At 38.7% G+C, this 18,601-nt stretch overlaps 1 protein-coding gene across 1 annotated transcript in view; it reads right to left on the minus strand.

Annotated features, from left to right (window-relative positions):
- Snd1 (staphylococcal nuclease and tudor domain containing 1) overlaps positions 1-18,601 on the minus strand; it is a 418,031-nt gene that overhangs the window by 380,786 nt on the left and 18,644 nt on the right. Inside the window, exon 2 of the mRNA XM_003475164.5 lies at positions 3,941-4,090. Within this exon, the coding sequence (XP_003475212.2) occupies positions 3,941-4,090 (150 nt within the window). The remainder of the gene's footprint in view (positions 1-3,940; positions 4,091-18,601) is intronic.

Raw genomic sequence — 18,601 nt, forward strand, 5'->3', positions numbered from 1 at the left:
TAAATGGTGCTCAGAGCTCCACTTAAGGAGCAGCTAGTCTTTAACTACAGTAAGTCCCTGACCCACTGCAGAAGAACATTTATAGGTTAGATTTGTTTGTAAGTTCAAAAAAGTTTATAGACCTTTGACACAAATATATAATATAAAGCATAAAAAAATCAAACACACAAAAATATATTAAGTTCCTGACTGCACTATACTGCTGTACACTACTGAACTCTGCAGTGAACACACAGCAGCACATCTGTGACAGTGTCCAGCAGACATGCGAGCTACTCCCACAATTTGTTTGCATCTACAAATGTTGCATCTATAATGTGAGATCCATTTCTGTCTGAAAGTATCCAACTCGAATGTTTATGAGTCAGGGACTTACTGTTGTTAAGACTCAAGATTATCTCTTCCCTTTTACAATGCGCAAGAGCAAGAATCTGGCAGCTTGATCTTCATGCCCAATATCAAGGAAATGTGTCATGTCTAAAGTTGTGTGATGGAACTATTAAATTGCAATTATCTTTTTGAGTTTTAGGCTCTTAAAATTACTACAAGATCAAACCCCTGAATATAAAACCTAAAAGCTAGCTACTTTTGTATACGGTCTAACATTAAATATTTTTCCCTCCCTCTTTTCTAATCATCACATTATGTGGATGTCATGCTCTATCTTCCCTTTCTTGCCTTCCCAATCCTCAAAAGCTCTAATGAATGTAGAACTATGACATTCATTACTTTATTTCTCATGAAACCAACACACAGCTTCACACACAGCAGGAGTTCAATTAATCTGTGGGAAATAAATATATAAATCCCACAGTGCCCATCAATGCAGTCTCTAGGCTGCCTAGAGTAGCTAGGCAACGCTGGGGATTAGCCTGAAACACAGCAGCGACGGCGGCTGGGGACATACAGTAGAGAGGCTTTCATTGTCACAGGATTTAGGAGGAAGCTGAGTAACACTGAAAGAAGGTATCAGTATCAGGAGGAAGGCAAAGAATAATCAAGTGAATAATATTTGGGGCAGTGATACAAAGGGAAGTAAATGAGCAATTATTTCCTTGATTCTTCCTGAACCTGAAAAAAAACTATAGTGTGCTCCAAAACAATGTAAAGCTAGAAGGGGGTGCCATGTTGTATAATCCATGGATCCCCAAAAAGAAATACCTGAGTTCTTTTCCACATCATACACTTAAGCATTTATTTTCTGCATTCTTGCTTTGTGTCAGGTATTGAACAGGCACAAGGACTTAGAGATAAGAGACAGAATTCCTCCTTTTTAAGTTTGCAATCTAGTACAGAAAAACATACAGACCTAGCATGATGGTCTATGCGCTAAGGATAGGAAGATATGATAAAAAGGAAATGTCAGGTATGGCGAACTCTCAAAAGATAGCAGGTGTTTATCTGGCCACATGGGTAGGAAGAACTGAGGGAGAGAACAGCATGAGCTAAGGGCAAGGGCGCACTGGAGTGGCCTGTAAGGAGAATGCTGAGCATGGCTGGTGTTATCCTGAAAGTAGACTGAAAATCAAATCACAAATGGGCTTGTGCTCCAAGCAAAGGCATGTAGGTTTGTCACAGAGGTAATGAGGAATCACTGAAGTATCTAGGAATAAGACTGAGCAAGGACTGGGTCTGGTGGCACATTATCTGTAATTCCAGCACTTGGGAGGCTGAGGCAGGACAATCACTGCCAGGCCTGGGCCACACAGTGAGTTCAAACAAACCAGCCTGAATGACCTAGTGAGACTCAAGGAAGGAAGCAAGCAAGCAATGAGCAAGAGAAGAAATGAAATTATGTTTCAAAACATCTATGGGAGCCTACACAGAAGGGATTTGAGAGATTAAAGCCAGAGAGGCTACTATTCCAACATTCCAAGCACACTATCAGAGCTGGATAAACAACAGTAACAATAATAATGAAACCTCAAGGTAGGTAAGAGAAGATTTTTAAAGGGGCAGAATGTCTAGGTCATAACAATACTGGCATGGCAATATTGAAAAAAGATCAAAGTGAGTCAAGTTTCTGATTTGGGTTACCAGTAGGTGTTACTGGTAGCCCATCAAGGAGTTTCAAGGACAAGGCAGGAAGAAAACCAGACCACAGCAGAATGAAAGATTGGTTATTAGCAGGGAAAAAGAGTGATTGTGGGCTAGAAAAAAAATGAAACCTGCAGCTACCAAATACTTCATCTCATGCAGACTTCCCAAGTATTATTACTGCAAGAAATATGGTGAGACCAAGTTGCTGTAGAAGACACAAAAGCTATATAAATATATAAATACAAGGCTATATAAATACAAGGTACTAAAAAGAATGCCAGGTAGATTACATGGTATCCTTCTAGCTAGGATAGTTCTGCTCTAGTTCCACTGTCTCACTACATGGCACACAGTTACAATATTTTAAAACAAGTCCCAACTGGCCTGCATTTCTCTGCCCCAGACTCTCCTTCATGAAACAGAAAATTATAACATAACCCTTCTTTGAGGCTGTACTTTCTCCTAGGGAACTGAGCTCAATCAGCTCCAAGAAGGATCAGCACTCTGCCTCTCAGATACAGTCAGGTTGTTACACAACATGCAACTGAAAGGAAGAGAACTATAAAATGCTGATTTATCCGTTTGCTTGCACTCTAAATTTGAAAAATGCTAAAAGAGATTTAATCTCCAGTACTTGGTCTAACCCAGCAATAGTGATTATCACAATGTTTATTAAGTACTTTATAATGTGCTACTTAAGTATTTCATGTTTTCTTATTTAATTCTCACTGAGCAACCCTGTAGGACACCCTATAAGGAATAATGTATTTTCCCCAGCATTAATGGTTACTGATGAAGGACCAACGAAAAACAACTGATTTCAATCTATTTAGTCATTATTCCAATTATCTGACTGCTGTTGATAGATTATGGGTAACTTTTCTCTATTATCTATAACATTGTTTCACTAAACTCTTAATTCAAACAAAATGCCCTTTGTTATAGGTGAAAAAATTAAGTGATTTCCTCAAAGAAAAGATCCTCATGAGCTCTTGTTTTTCCTTCTTCATCTCTCTGGCAGGGAAGTGCAGAGGACAACCAAGGCACTAATCTGCTCAACATCATCTTAAGAGAATAAATAAGCAGAACCCAGCCACCTCATGTCCTGTTGTCAAAGCACTACTAAAAGAGACCTAAACACAGCCATGCCAAAGTGGAACTCACAGCAGCTGTTGGGACAGACAAGAATTCAGGAGTCAAAGACAGAAGGACAGAGAAACCATGATGGCCAAGCATCAGAGTTGTGGGCAGGGATAGGACAGTGTAAGAGGTATGGATGCTTACAAGTAGTTTCTCACCATAACATCATAACCCGATGGTGAGCTAGAGCTGATAAAAACTCCACTAAAAAGTGCATATTTCACAAGCTTTTACAATTTCATCAGATTCACAGATATCTTTAGGGATGCATAGATCCCAGAATAATTATCTATATTAAAGGGCCTTACATTTATAGTATTCTATTATTTACAAAAACAACATTATATTGACATTAAATATCTCTGAAAGAAGACACAGCACGTTAGTAACACCAGCTGTCCCTGTAGCAAGTACTAGACTTTTCATAGCTCTGTCATAACAAATGATGACTTCAAAAGGCTGAGACTACCTAGGAATGTTCCCAGTAGATGCCCAGAGGAAAGAGCAGTGAAAACACTTGGCAAAATTAATCTTGTAGAAAAGGATAAGAAAAATTCCTGAAATTTCGCTGCTGCTAAAGCAATAAATACATAAACACCAGAAACAAATCACTGGGGAGTATATTTAAAGTCATCCATTCCATGATACAAAGTTACACAAAATACACCTAAAAGACTGATTACAGCAAAATTTCACCAGCCAACAAAAAGATCAGGTTGTCCTAGGTCGGTAGCCTGAGGAAGGCTTGAAAAGCACCTACCTCATCTGGGGTGTCTTTTGCATCCGGTTGTGTGACAGCCGCCCTTCGGGCAAGATTTCCAGCGCGAATGTTGCTGAGATTGATCTGTCTCTCAGGAGGAGGTCCACCACGAGGCTGCCCTCGGACAATGATGGCACACCCTGAGAGGACCTGCACAGGGAGAAAGAGAGAAAATTATAGAGGCCTGGAGAAAAAAATCACCCTGATGGAAGCTGTCCACCAATAGAGCCCTAACATTTAAAACAGTACTTAGCAACTTGGAGGTCCCATAATTTTTGGTGAATGACTAAATAAACAGACTCGCTTTTCACTTTGTAAGAGAAACCCTTGCATAAAGCCTTGGGCCAGACTGAAATGATGGATCCAAAAATACAAGCAGGAATTAAACATGCAATAGTAAAGCCATAAAATAGACTGGGGTGAAAAGGTATGTGAGAAGCTGAGATGAGTGACCTTTGTAATTTGATCCCAACAAGTGCAGCCACTCCTGTCCTCAATTATCAAGAGTTTCCTATCACCATCCATATTCTCCATTCTAGGACTGTGGCAGAAGCAGGAGGAAGAAGGCCCCACACATCATTTAGGAAGAAATGAGCATGACCAAGGCCAGGGAAAAATACAGAAGCAGAGTAATCTAAAAAGCCCAGGCCCTAAACAGAAGAGGAGACTAAAAAACACTTGAAGGTTCCTAGGTATAGCAGGTCCTTTCATCTCTCTGATCAAGGAGCTAAGTGCGGAGCCCATTTACAACAATGCAAAAAGCTCTGAGACTCATTGGCACTTAACTTTAAAACAGTCGCAAGGCAGAAGGGAAGGTTATAAGTGCAAGAATGGAAGAAGGAGCATGCTGCAAAAATGACTCAAGTATACAAGCTGCTTTACTCAGAGAGGCACATTTTAAGGAAGAGATGGGCTCAAGTGCTGGCTCTGCTAGCTCTGAAAGACTCAGTTCCATGCTTCAAAATATGAAGTAGCTACTGGCAGATTGGCAGATAGGAGGATGGAGAGTACAGTTAACACAGAACAATGCTCAGATGTATGTAAAGAAACAATCCTTGTGAAAGAAGAGAAGATGGACTATTGAGGGGTATCCACTCCTGTATACATCCCCTAGGTGACAACTCTCCCTCACCTCTCCATCTTAACTACTGCTTTAAACTATGAAACGTTAACATAAATACACAAGTGCATTCAAATATGTGTATGTGTGTGTGTGTGTGTGTGTTAGACAATAAGAAAAATAAACAACTGAGTGACCACTTCCCACGTTAAGAACTAGATCCCTGCCAGAATCTTAGATTCCCTCTGGGCCCCTCTTTATGCATTTAGCCTTTTCTCCTGATGCCCTTGCTACCAAGCTTTGTGATAATCTCTGCCTTACTTTTGCACAGAGTTTATTTATGTGTATCCTTAAGCAATGTGACTTAATTATTTTCCATCTCTGAACTCTAGTAATTGAGTCTGCAGCATGTATCCAACATTTTGCTTCTTTTGTACATTCTCTTTAGTGAAACGTATTCATGCTGATGCAGAACACTATTGTTTACTCATTTTCATTCTTTTATCTTTTTATGGGAATTTTCTCAAACATAAATGCCCAATTTTTGAAAACTAGGCATTGGATTAATGCCTCAGCATCATCAATAACTTAAGCAAATATGTTGTCTGTGCAAGAGCATCATTAAGACTAAAGATAACAATTCGCTATATATGAACTGTTAATTTCCTACTTTTTAAAATTCTGTACTATCATTCCTGTCCTATTTGTTTTATTTAAAAAAAAAAAAAAAAAAAGACTGAAGTGTCACCCCTTTGTGTCATGCTCAACCCACACAGGTTTTTCCAAGTAGGATTTTCAGCTCACTATCAGCACAGTTATAAACACTAAGTTTTTTTTTTTAACTCAGCTGTTCAAGTAGTGGAAAGTTGGAGCATGGAGCTGTACTGACACCTGAAGGATCACTGTATTAAAAAGGTGTTGTCTCTATGTGTCTGCCTCGTAAGCTAGGGCCCTGCTGGTCAAGAGATCAAAACTGTTGTCCTGGCCCCATAAGAGATTCTGACAATCAATTTGTACATTAATTTCACAAAACTCCTTTGTGCACCCTCTCATTAATGTTACTCTAGCGAGAGTTATCAGAACTTCTTTGCATTATTGCACCAAATATGCGTAAAGTAGTACGAAAGAGATGATTTTTACTTTTAGGCTGCTTTATATATTTTATTTTGTTGAGTATACCAATTCAAGCAATACTCACCAATTCAACCTAAGCGACAAGAATAGATTCACTGTGGTAGGCACTGCTATTCCTCCAGAAGCAAATAACTGGCATGTGTATCTTTCCACTGAAAGTATGTCCTGCCATTTGCCAATAGGCTTGGCAGAGAAGGTATGAAAAGAATATAGACTATGGTGGAAAGAAGAAATCTGTCTCTATTACAGAAGAACTAGTTTCCTTCCTATTTTTAGGACTTGAAATCATTCAAAACACACTATTACTCCCCTTTTTAGCTATCACCATTTCATCTTCCAAACACTGTTAAATTCAAACTACTGCCTTATCAATAGACTATTCAAGTTCTTCATGAAAAAAATATTTCTACGGCCTTCCCCTATCTGATCTTCTCCACCAAACAAAACCAAGGAGAAATACCTTCAGGGGGAGAAATACTTAAAATATCTACATAAAATATGAAAAACATCAAGGGTTCATAAATCAGAAAACTTCTACCCCCAAATGACATCAAGCCATTTTTCCTCTCTGAAAGACTAGCCATCTAAATTGATTATTCTTAGATGTTCATTCCATGATTAGCTTATTTATTCATTTTTTAACTCAAGTTATGCAGAATGCCTACTATGTGTGGGACATTGTTTCAGAAAAGTGGCATGCATCATAGTTTTTTTTAAAAAAAACTCTACTCTTAGGAAAATTACATTTCAGTAGAGAGACAGATAAACAGTAAACATCATAATTAAGTAAAATACATCCTTTATCAGAATTTTAATTTCAAAAGAATAGTGTTAGACTGTGAAAAAACTGTCACGGGTAATTGATCTGCCAAAGCTGTACTGACTGATTCATGTTGCAAACTTTCATGGAAATAGTAATTATCCTTAATTGCTAATTTATAGGCCATAGAAAACAAGTCATATGCTTACTGCTTTATCCAATTATATTAATAAGATGATATACTCCAGAAAAACAATTTTAGGACTACCTGATACAATAGGAGGTTTGTGGAACCAGCTGTCACAAAGAGTAGGTTTGACTGAGGTTACAGATTAGACGCATCTCAGTTCTGCCCATGAAAACTGCAGAGGTACATGGTGTGATTCAAAGAACCCAGCTTCAGGATTCAAGTTGGAAGACTACAAAAGGCTAAAACCATACAGCTGAGAAGACAAATAGGGACTCAAAACAGTTCAAACCCACTCACAGGTTTACTGGGAGACTACCTACAATGAAATACTAGATGGGCAGCCACTAACATGTTGCCCAGCAACAGCACATTAAATCTTCACTAGAGTCTGATAAATGATTTGGTGTGTTCAACTCCTTAACTCCCATGCCACTGACACAAAAGGATAGAAAAACCTAGCCTCACTATATTTATGGCAAAGAATTGATGATACCGAAATTCTTAAGTTCATTCAATGTATTTTCCAGCCCAAAAGCAAAAATCATCCCAAGCTGAGAACTAACTGCAGCTTATTAGCACCGCATGGAGGAACATTATTAACAGGTATTTCTACCTGTTAAGATACAACGGGCATAGGACTGGGGATATGGCTCAATGGTAGAGCCCTTGCTTAGCACTGCCACAAAAAAAAAGGTGTTAAGAGTTATACAGAACAGCAACATTCTCCAATATAAAGGAGGAATATAAAGAATGAGAACAGACACCTGCTGAGATTTTATAAAAAGGAGGCCAAAACCAAATCCAAACATTTGTGGACAACTGATTTTCAACAAAGAGGCCAAGATAATTCAATAAGGAAAGAGTTGTCCATTCAACAACAAACAAATGTATAAGGACAACTAGATAATACATGTAAAAGAATGAATTTTGAACTCTATATTATACTGCATATAAAAGGTAACTCAAAGAGGATCAGAGACATAAATGTAAGAGTTAAATATCTTGTCATTAAAAACACTATTTCAATAAAACACAATACTTGCAAAGCATACAGCTGTTAGTTGCCTAATATCCTCAATGAAAAACAACAATAAAGAAATAAGCAGCCCAATTTAAAATGGGCAGAGAATTTAAATAGGCCTTTATTCAAAACAGTCATACAAATGACCCACACACATGAAACATCACTAGGCATCAGGCAAATGCAATTCAAAACTAAGATAATACATATACCACTTCAAACTACTAAGATGACTATAATCACTCAGACAGAAAACTAGGCACAATGGCATGTCTGTAGTTCAGCTCAGGGGATGCCACAGGAGGACGGACTGAGGTGTGGAATTTGAGATCAGCCTTGCAACACATTGAAACCTATCTCACAAACAAAGGCATAAAATACAATGTGTGGATAAAGTGTGGAACAACTGGAACCCTTCTATGTTGCTGGTGGTGCATCTGTTTTGGAAAACAGTTTTACGGTCCCTTAAAAGTTAAACAAAGTTAATATATGACTCAAGGATTCCAAATTATGCTAAGTCAAAAAATCATCACAAAAGGCCAGATATTAAAATGAGTCCATTTATATGAAATGTCCAGGAGAGCCAAGTACATGGAGACTGAAAGTAAATTAGTGGTTCCCGGGGACTGAAGGGAACCAAAAATGAGCTTTGGCTGCTAGTAAAGTAACAAGGTTTCTTCTGGGCGAATATATTCTGCAGTCATACAGCAATGCTGAGTACTTGAATATAGCTGCCTTCGAAAGGGTGAGTTCTAGGCTGGTGATTTAGCTCAGCAACATAAGTGATTGCCTAGCAAGCATAAGGTCATGAATCCAGTACCCCATACTCAAAAAAAAAGGGGGGGGGGTTCTAAGTGATATGAATTACATCTAAGGCCCAGTATGGAAGGTGTGGTATGGAAATACAAAAATACATATGACACATTAATATATATTTTGCCAGAGAAGTTTACATATTCTACAGTGGGGTGTTTAGTCAGCAGCACAAGCACCTGCCTGGCAAGCACTAGGTTGCAAGTTCAATCCCCAGTACCAAAAAAAAAAAAAAAAGTTTACATATTCTTACAGAAAGATCATATGCTTAAGTAATATTAATAAAAAAATTTTTTGTTGTTTAAAGGCAGCTGGGGGTGTAGGTCACTAGCAGGGCACTTGCCTGGCATGCCTAAGGCCCTTGATGATTCCCCAGCAACACAAAAGACAGAAGAAAATTAATAAGTTTAAAAAAAAAAAAAGGCACCTGACTGAGAACCAAAACTCAGATAGGTGATTCATCACAAAAGTGGATTTAGTGTAAACCTCGAAGTCGTCATGACACAAAAAGAGAGGAAGTCACAAGGAGACATAACTTCAGTCCTCTAGAGAAAGGAAATGGCCAGAAACGACCGTGCTTTTTCACACAAAGCATACAGCAAGTGTTCCACGTGTCACGAGAAAGAGGAACCAGGACAGGGACCAGGCTGAAAGGCTCACACTCCTACCTGGAAGATTTCAACAGCCACAACCCAAGGCTATGTGCGCAAAGGCTCTAGGTCAGGGGAGCAAGGCAGCAGGCCAAGGATGCGCCTCTCCACAGGTGCTTCCTACACCTGAACAAACTGTCAGGCGATGGGAAGAAGCTGCTGCAGAAGGGAAGAAGCAAGGTTTGGGCCTAGTAGATACACTTACCCCGCGGCCTTCTCACTGAGCTACATCTTGAGACAGGGTCTCACTAAGTTGCCCAGGCTGGGTTCAGACTTGTCATCCACCCTCTCCCAGAGTTCTAGGCTTACAAGTGTATGCTACCAAACCCAGCTGAATTCATTTTAATAAAGCAAAACCATCAAAAGACATGGAATGAAGTCAGGAACACACACTTATAACACCAGTACTCAGGAGACTGAGATGAGTGGATCACAAGTTCGAAGCCTACCTGTGCTATATAGTGAGATTCTGTTTTAAAAAAGATCAAACACAAAAATAACCAACTAAGTGGAAAATAAGCTGAGAAAGTATCAGAAAGTTTATCATTAAAAAAAGCTTGCTGGCAGCCAGAGTTGTTGCCTTCACAGGAAGAATCCTCTCTTGAAAATTAAAAAATCATTTAGACAAAGCAAACAACCCAAAAGAACATCAGCTGTGTGGTCTGAGAGATTTTTTCCCAGAACATTTGCCAGTATGGACAGTTCCTGCCTGTCTTTTCATCTCTCTCTTTTCAATCTCTCTTTCTGCCTCTGTCTGTCTCTGTTGTATGTCTGCCCCCTGCCCTTCCCTCTCTTTCTGGCAAGAGCAAGAGGCAAAATGAATTAGAGGACCCAACATTCAGAACCACTGACCTGGAAGCCCAGGACCTCATGGCACTGCTGTTTCACTGGCTTGGGAAACACTAGCTCCCTCCCAGGCCAGTTTTGTCACAAACAGAGCCTCAGTTTGCAAAAGTCATCTGCAGAGAGAAGTCGGATAATCAAAGTATCTAATCTGGGCCCTTATATATGCCCTAAAATATCTGAAGACAAGACAGGTAAAGTAACTTTTGCCTAAAATAGCAAGATATTAATGACAGAATGAAGACTAGAACGATGCCACAGGTAGAAGCAAGAATTTGAGAGCTGATCTCTCTGTTAAAACACGGTATCTCCTCAAGGGGACTTCTCCTATGGCTGCACATGGTTGGAAATGCCTCTAAGTAATCACTGATTTTGCTTTGCTCATAGTTCTATTTCTCAGGCCTGTGATAAGGCACTACAAGACAGCACAAATTATGAAAGACTTACTAATTCTTTTTAATTTTAGATATTTGTTTATCAGAGATCTGTACTACTTCTATGAGTAGCTTAGGAAATGAATATGAATTCATGCATGTTTTGAGAAAGTATCAAAGCAAGACAGACCCATCTATCCTAAATGCTCCTAAAGTGGAAATGGTTGGAAGAAATTTAAATCTAAGCTCCCAGGAATTTTAAAGTCTATAATTCAAGTGGAGATAAAAGAATTGTGGCAAGGCAGATTGGATGACTGGATTAAGCATCAGTTCTTTTTAAAAGGGCTATCTTGAAGACAAGAACCTCACTAAAGTGACCATCATGAGTATTGAAGGAATTTCATGGATTATCCCTTAAATAAAAATTTATTTAATTTTTTAAAAAACAGTATCTCATGCTTCATTTCTGAGTGTCTACACTCTACTCACGAGTATCCTGTATCTCTAGCTGAAATAAACCTTCTCATGTCTCATTTTTTAAAAAATGGTATCTACCTACTGATTAAATGTTTCCCCAATTTAAAATCCCCATCAAATTGTATGACCTATCAGAGCAGGTGTCAGAGACCAAATCCTAGGCAAGTACACCTTCCTCCAGGAGCTGGCTGCTCCAAGTCGCACCAACATTTATTAAACACTTTCTAATATTATAAAAGAATGTTCAAATTGAGGCCTAAAGGAGGAAAACTTCACAATGATAAAAAGCCCACGTGCCAAATTCACCTTGTCATCTGTTTTTATACTATCCGTAAGTTAAATACTGTTTTTACATTTTTAAATGGCTGGCAAGAAAAAAAATTAAAAGAATATTATGTAATATGCAAAGAATACAAATTCAAATTTCACTGTCCATAAATAAAGTTTTATTAGAAGGCCCTAAGATCATTTACTTATGTACTGTCTATAGCTAATTCACACAAGACTATAGCTTAGAGCTCACTGGCTATGACAGAGGCAATATGGCTTGCAAAGCCTCAAATATTTGCTACCTAGCTCTTTACTGAATAATTTTGCCAATACCTAATATAATGCATTATGACAAGGGAGTGAACTCAAATGCAGTTTTAAGGTACTGTAAATAGCAAATGCCCAACAAAAATAAATCCCGGACCACTGCAAGTTCATCAAAATGCTCATTTTTATCACTAGAGACAGCGCTTGATAGCAGTAAGAATTTAGTCTCAGAGTCAATATTGGCAGTGACCTCAGAAATTACTTAATTGACTCTAATAGCATGTTTCATCACTTATCAAGAAACTCAGAGAATACTCCTAAGAGCTGTTATGAGCCTAAACAAGAGAATAAAAGCACTTAGTAGCAAGGCCTAAAGACAAAGTAAATGAAAGCCAACAGCTATTATAAGAAATAGCTCACAGTGTGCTCTGAAGCAAAAACAGGAAGAACATGGACAACAAAACACACAGACATTTCCTCCAGGGGTACAAAGGTAAATACCAAAATCGTGGACATTCTCTCACTAGCAACATGAATTATCAAAATCATGAAATTCACCAACCACTAAATTCTAATCAGAACTACACAGGTAAGTGCTTGTACATCAGACCTCTTTCATCAGAAGTTATAAGTATCATCCTTAACTTCCAACAGAACTAAATCTCATAATCCAAAATGTCTTTTCAAAAGTCTCAGGTGGTGTAGCCAAGTGGAATCACCATGACCTATGAAAAACTTGAGTTTAAGACAAAAGTCGAGCAAATACCACCCTGTACATTGTGATAGTTCCTCATTTATAAATAAAGACAACACTACCATCTTCTCTGCATTGTTTACATTATAAAATGATTCTGACCCTTGTGGTTTGAATAAAAGGGTAAGGGGCTGAAAGTGCAGTTCAGTTAGCATGTGCAACAAGGTTCTAGGTTCCATACACAGCGCCAGAAAATAAAAAATAAAAAGAGAACAAAAAATCCACCTGGGGTGTTTAGAGGAAGAACCCTTGGGAGGTGATCAGGGTAAGACCACAGGGCACATCCCCCATGACTGAATATTCATAGCTTTATAAAAAGAGAGACAAGGACACAGACAGACACCAACACACACAGACACACAGACACACAAAGCTGAGCACATGTGCACAGCACTCCTTAGATATGGTCATCTGACATTCTGTACCTTGGGATTCTACCTAGCAGAAAGGTCAGTACCAGATGTCCAGAACTGTGAGCCAAAATAAACTTTTCTTTTTCCCTTGCCTAATCTGTGCAATTGTTACTAGCAACAAAAAATGGACTAATACCCTGACTACTCAAAATCTAGTAGGTAACTAGCACAATAAGTGGTAAGGGAACATTGGTCCTTTTCTTTCCTGACTCTTCAAGTCTTTTCATCCAGCAGGGCAGCTACCTCTATCCTCATTCTATAAAGAAGGAAACCACAGCACTGCAAGATGACAGCATCAGTCCTAGAACATAGGTCTTTCCATTGTACCTTTCTAACAAACCCCAGATATTCAGTATGTGATGAAAACCATGAGCCAATATTGATGCTCACAGAAAAGAATATCACCAAGCCTTAGCTTAACCCCTGTACAAGGAAAATTTCCTCATAAGGCAACTTAACTCCAACTCCGTCTCCTGGAAATGAGTATTAATTAGCTCTATTTCCTCTGCAGAACCAAATCTGCTCGACCTCCAGCTGCTGTTTGCTGTTGCTACAGACCTGGGAGATCAACACCTATCTACCCAAAAATAACACAGAGGAACACAGCAAGAACTAGTTATAGGAGCTGGCATCAGTGAAATGTCATTTCTGAGAAATTTATTCCAACTGTCTAAAGAAAAATTTTCAAGCTGGGTATATGGGTGAATGTTGATGATTCCAGTACTCCAGGAGGCTGAGGAAGGAGGATCTCAATTTCAAGCCGGGTCTGGGCAACTTAGCAACTTCATGAGACACTGTCTCGTTAAAAAAGGCTGAGGATACAGCTCAGTGAGAAGGCCCAGGGTTTGATCCCCCAGTACAAGGAAGGAAGGGAGCAAGGGAAGGAGAGAAAAAGGAACTAAAGAAGGTACAAAAAAGGAAGGAAGGAAATATTTTCAGATTAGGCAACAGTCATGTTACCTTATTGAAAGAAGAAAAAAATTAACTCCAAAACAAAAAGGAATTATTACCAGAGAGGACTTTGACTCTTCTATCAAATGATCAGGTTCAGGTACTTTTAAAGTATCAGAAATTACTGTAATCAGGGCTCTTCACTCTCCAATCATGATTTATAGAAAAAAAAAAATTTTCCTTAAGTGTTATATTTGGGAAAAACAAAAGGATAAAGAAAGACTAGAGCATAAAAGCACACATTAGTCAAAAATGAGAGTATAATGTCCAAGAAACCCTAAATCTGCAGTTTATACCTACCAGATACCATATCTCACTGAGGTTTGCATCTGGTCTGAAGCAGGTACAGACATACGCTTGTAATCCCTACTACTCAGGAAACTGAGGCAGAAGCATCATGAGTTCAAAGCTAGCCTGAGGCAACTAGTAAGATCGTGTCTCAAAAAAACAAAACAAAAAACCTAGATCAATAGCATTCACAACTCTTAAAATTTTAGTATCTTCGTAACAGGAAAGTGAAATCAGTACTTTATTTCAACTCCAAATAGCAAAAGCCCACAGAATTTGAAAGAAGGAAAAATAAAAAATAAATGAACCCAGTTGAAGCTTTCCAAGAAATTAAAAAAAAAAAAAAAACTGGGGCTATTTCAAAGGAAAAAAAGCTGAAAGCAAAGCCTTTTTTTTTTTTTTTTTTTTTTTTGGTCCTCTCCAAAAACAATGGAAATAGTTTTCTAATGGGATTCTAGGCAGTTTTTGTTTTAAGGATTAACATTTCCACAGTCAAATCACCCTGTACTACACCAAAAGGTAAAAAAAGCCCCAACTGGGTTTGTAGTCAGTGGTAGAATTCATGCTCAGTCTATGCAGGGCCTTGGGTTCAATCTCCAGCACTGCCAAAAAAGAAGGAGAAAAAAAAAAAAACCACACACACACACAGAAAGGAAAAAAAGAAGTCTTAAACCTTTCTTCCTCCAGGATGCTGACAATTCAACAGCATTTGCTAGCAGGTCACTGGAAGCTAAGGATTCAACTGGAGCGACAGGAAATTGCTCATCTACAGGGGTACTCGGCAAACCAGGGACAGGAGAATGAAAGCTAGGTTTCTCACTGTTGGAGAGAGTTACAGAGACAGAATGGCAGGAGGGGAAAAACATGCCAGATTAGAATTAAACTGCTGCTTTTAATATATACAGTTAAATGTAAAAATAGAGATAAACATGTCTATATACACATGTATTTCCTAGCTCCATTCACTAAGAGGGCATAAAAACCTGGTGCCCAGATTTTGGCTTCTAAAAACTCTTCTCTGCTAAAAAGGGCAAAGACTCCGTAAGAAAAACTGCTGATTCCAGGCTTGTATCAGGAAAAGTACAGTAAGAGTCGGGAATAAGGGGCTATGTCAGAACTTAAAAAGATACTCAAGAGAATGATGCAGATACATCAAAATGATGAAGGAACTAGCGAGCTCTCACTGACCACATTTGGGAAAACTTAAAGATCAAAACAGTGGTAACACATCAGTAATCCAATGAATAAATAAATGAGTATATGAAAAGGAAGTTCCACATTACAGTATAACACTAATAAATGTAGGATCAATAACAGAATTAGAAATCACTATTTATCAATAATCACAATAATTGATTTAGGCCAAGAATCATCAATGGTGTTAAAACTGGTACATGAATAGTTAATAAAGAGATTATTTGCATAAAAATATATTCTCACAAAGTATCAATTACATGGTAGTATGTAAAAACACTACTCATAATATCCATATTAACTAAAGTTACACTGGAGAAACCCAACTGATAGCATCTTAACCGTGTAATTAAAGTTATTAGCACTAGCAGTAAGAGGACACCCCACATGGTAGACTTCACTGATACATCATTTTTGTGACATTCATTCCAAAATATGTAACTCAAATCATGAAGGAACAAGACAAAGCCATATTAAGGAATATACTATAACATTCTTGGGAAATGTTGGGGTCCTCAAGGAAAAGTGAGGAATCATTCCTAAGTGAAGGAAATAAAAGAGGGGGACAACTAACAGGTGGTCCTACACTAGATCCTCCACCTACAAAGGGCACCACAGAGCAAACAGCAAAACCGGGAGAAGTCTGTGGGTTGAATGGCAGAAGTGTATCCGTGTTAACCCTTTTTCTCCTCCACACTGAGCTACACCCCCAGGCCTTTCTTTGTTATTTTGAGACACTGTCTCACTAAATCCACTAAGCTTCTCAGGCTGGGCTCAAACTTCTGGTGTGCCTGTATCAGCCTCCCAGAGTACTGGGATTACAGGCACGTGCCACCATACCAGGCTCCCCATTAACTTCAGACCCTGATGATGATACTGTGGTCATAGGGAAGGTTATCCTTTGTTTTAGGACATTAATGGGATTTCCTATCTGAAAATTACTCCCAAATAATTCTGAGAGGAAATGACAATACAGAAGATCTTCATTTTTCAAATTCTGTATATGCAAATTTGCCTACTCCCTGTAATTTATCTGTAACTACCAAATCAATAGTCTCTTCCTATCTGCTGTCATCACAAGCACATTCAGACGCCTGATGCTGCCCTCATTCCCAAGCAGGTCCAACAAAGCAGTCCTCGGCTTCCTTGTTTCGGCATAAACAACTGTCCTTTCTGTAGCCTATTTACTCTATTTTCACAGTTTTGTGCTTTCTGTTGATTTCATTGTTTAATCCCCAACATGCTCTCTAGCATTCCTAAGGCATAAGTCCTAATATGCTCTCTAGTATCTCCAAGGCAAGAAAGCCAATGAGATGAGCCTCAAAGAGAACATGTATGTTAGGCAAGCTGCTTCAGACATGAGATATAATGCTGTTGGCTTTAAGTCCAATATAAAAGAATCAATATTAAACAGAAACTCATGTACAGGCTAAGGATAGAGCTCAGCAGGACAAGGAGCTGCCTGGCAAGTGCCAGTCCTGAGTTAGTTCTATTCCCAGTTCAAAATAAAAACAAGCTCACGTACAACAAGTCTATATGTTAACTGGTTGGTGAAAATGTGACCATGGATCTATGGGACCTAACCACTTTGTAGGCCCTGCGAGTAACTGTTCAGTCTCATTAATTGTTTACAACTTCATAACTGTAAGTACTGTGAATAATGACTATAGCAAATACAGAGGTGATGACAAGGCAATTGGGGCCCCTAAGTAAAGGAGACTCAGAAGTTATTTTTACTTTTGCAACTGTTTTCAAAGTTTGTAAGGATTTCTAAAAACACCTCTGAAAGTGTTAAACATACTGCAGGTTGTTTTAGAGCCTCAATGATAAAACAAGCCAGGAGTGCACGCCGTAACCCCAGCACTCAGGTGGGTGAGACAGGACTGCCAGCCTGGCCTAAAGGCTGAGTTCACGGCCAGGCTGAATTACATAGGCAGACTCTCAAATGTCAAAAGCAAACAAATAAATCACTAGAACTAGATTTCATTGACAGTTCTGAAACTATGCTCTTCCTCTACTCACATTTTCCCTCTCCATGCACAACGTTTAAGAAAATGAATGCTAACTAGAGTTGTGCTGCATGGCCTAAATCTTTCCTATGATCCAGTCACCACTTGACGTTCTTTCAAATGTCAAACCATTTTCAAGTTACAAAATTTAAAATGTTCTGAGTCCTCTACTCAAGACACTGCTACCCCAAAGACCTTGGGTTTTAAGATCTTTTTTCCTTCCTATGCCAATTATCTCGGGGGTTAATTTTTTTCTCTATTCACTTATTCATTTTATTGCAGTACTGGGGACTGAACCATTCATTCATTTATTTTTACTGCAGTACTGAGTACCGAACCCAGGGCTTTCACACTGAGTTACGACCCCAACCCTTTTTTAAATTTTTATTTTGAGACAGGGTCTCACTAAATTGTTCAGCTGTCTGAGCTGGGCTCAACCTTGCAGTTCTCAGTTTCCCATAGGACAGTGATTACAGGCATGAGTTACCCTGGCCCGGGTGGGGATTTTTAAAGTTATATATAAATGTGTAGTATTAAGTTTTATATTGAAAAAGCCAGACACTCCTTGGTACCTCAAGAGTTTTGAGAAATAACTGATCAAGTTTAAGTTAAAGTAATTGAGAAGTTTTCATAAGAGGTAAGAACACTATCTAGATTTTTGTTTTAAAGAAACTCTGTGATCTTTTATTCCAGAGGACTGACTCTCTTTACTGTCAGAAAAGAATCAGGTATTAAAAAGAATCCCTAAATTCTCCACTGTAATCTACAAACAAAAAAGGAAAGGTGCCTTGGTATCTTAGGAAGCTCCAAGAAAGAATCTGTTAATTTATAAGATAGCTGGATTCTCTTTACTCATAAAATTTTCTCTTCCTATTCTTGCTTTTGCATTTTAACAAGATCCCTGGGTGATTAGTAAACACAGTGAAGATTGAGAAGTGCTGTCCGTTGATTCTCTGCCACTGTGCTCCACCCTACTGGTCTGGAAAGCTGTGTTCTCCAGTAAATTCAGTTTAAACTTTCTTCCCTCAGAGGCCCCCCCCCAATCCACACACTAGGCTGGTATGCCCTGCCACTTCTTATATACTTTGTGACACTAGCCTTCTCCCCCACAAAAGTCATCACAATATGAAATCATAAAACTGAGTAGTCACCTTCTCTGGGCTGGAAACTCTCTAAGCTCTCTAAGCTCCATA

Source organism: Cavia porcellus, unplaced genomic scaffold (genome assembly GCF_034190915.1).
Source record: "Cavia porcellus strain 051 isolate PalLab524CR breed Dunkin Hartley unplaced genomic scaffold, mCavPor4.1 scaffold_2, whole genome shotgun sequence".
NCBI classification, from domain to species: Eukaryota; Metazoa; Chordata; class Mammalia; order Rodentia; family Caviidae; genus Cavia; species Cavia porcellus.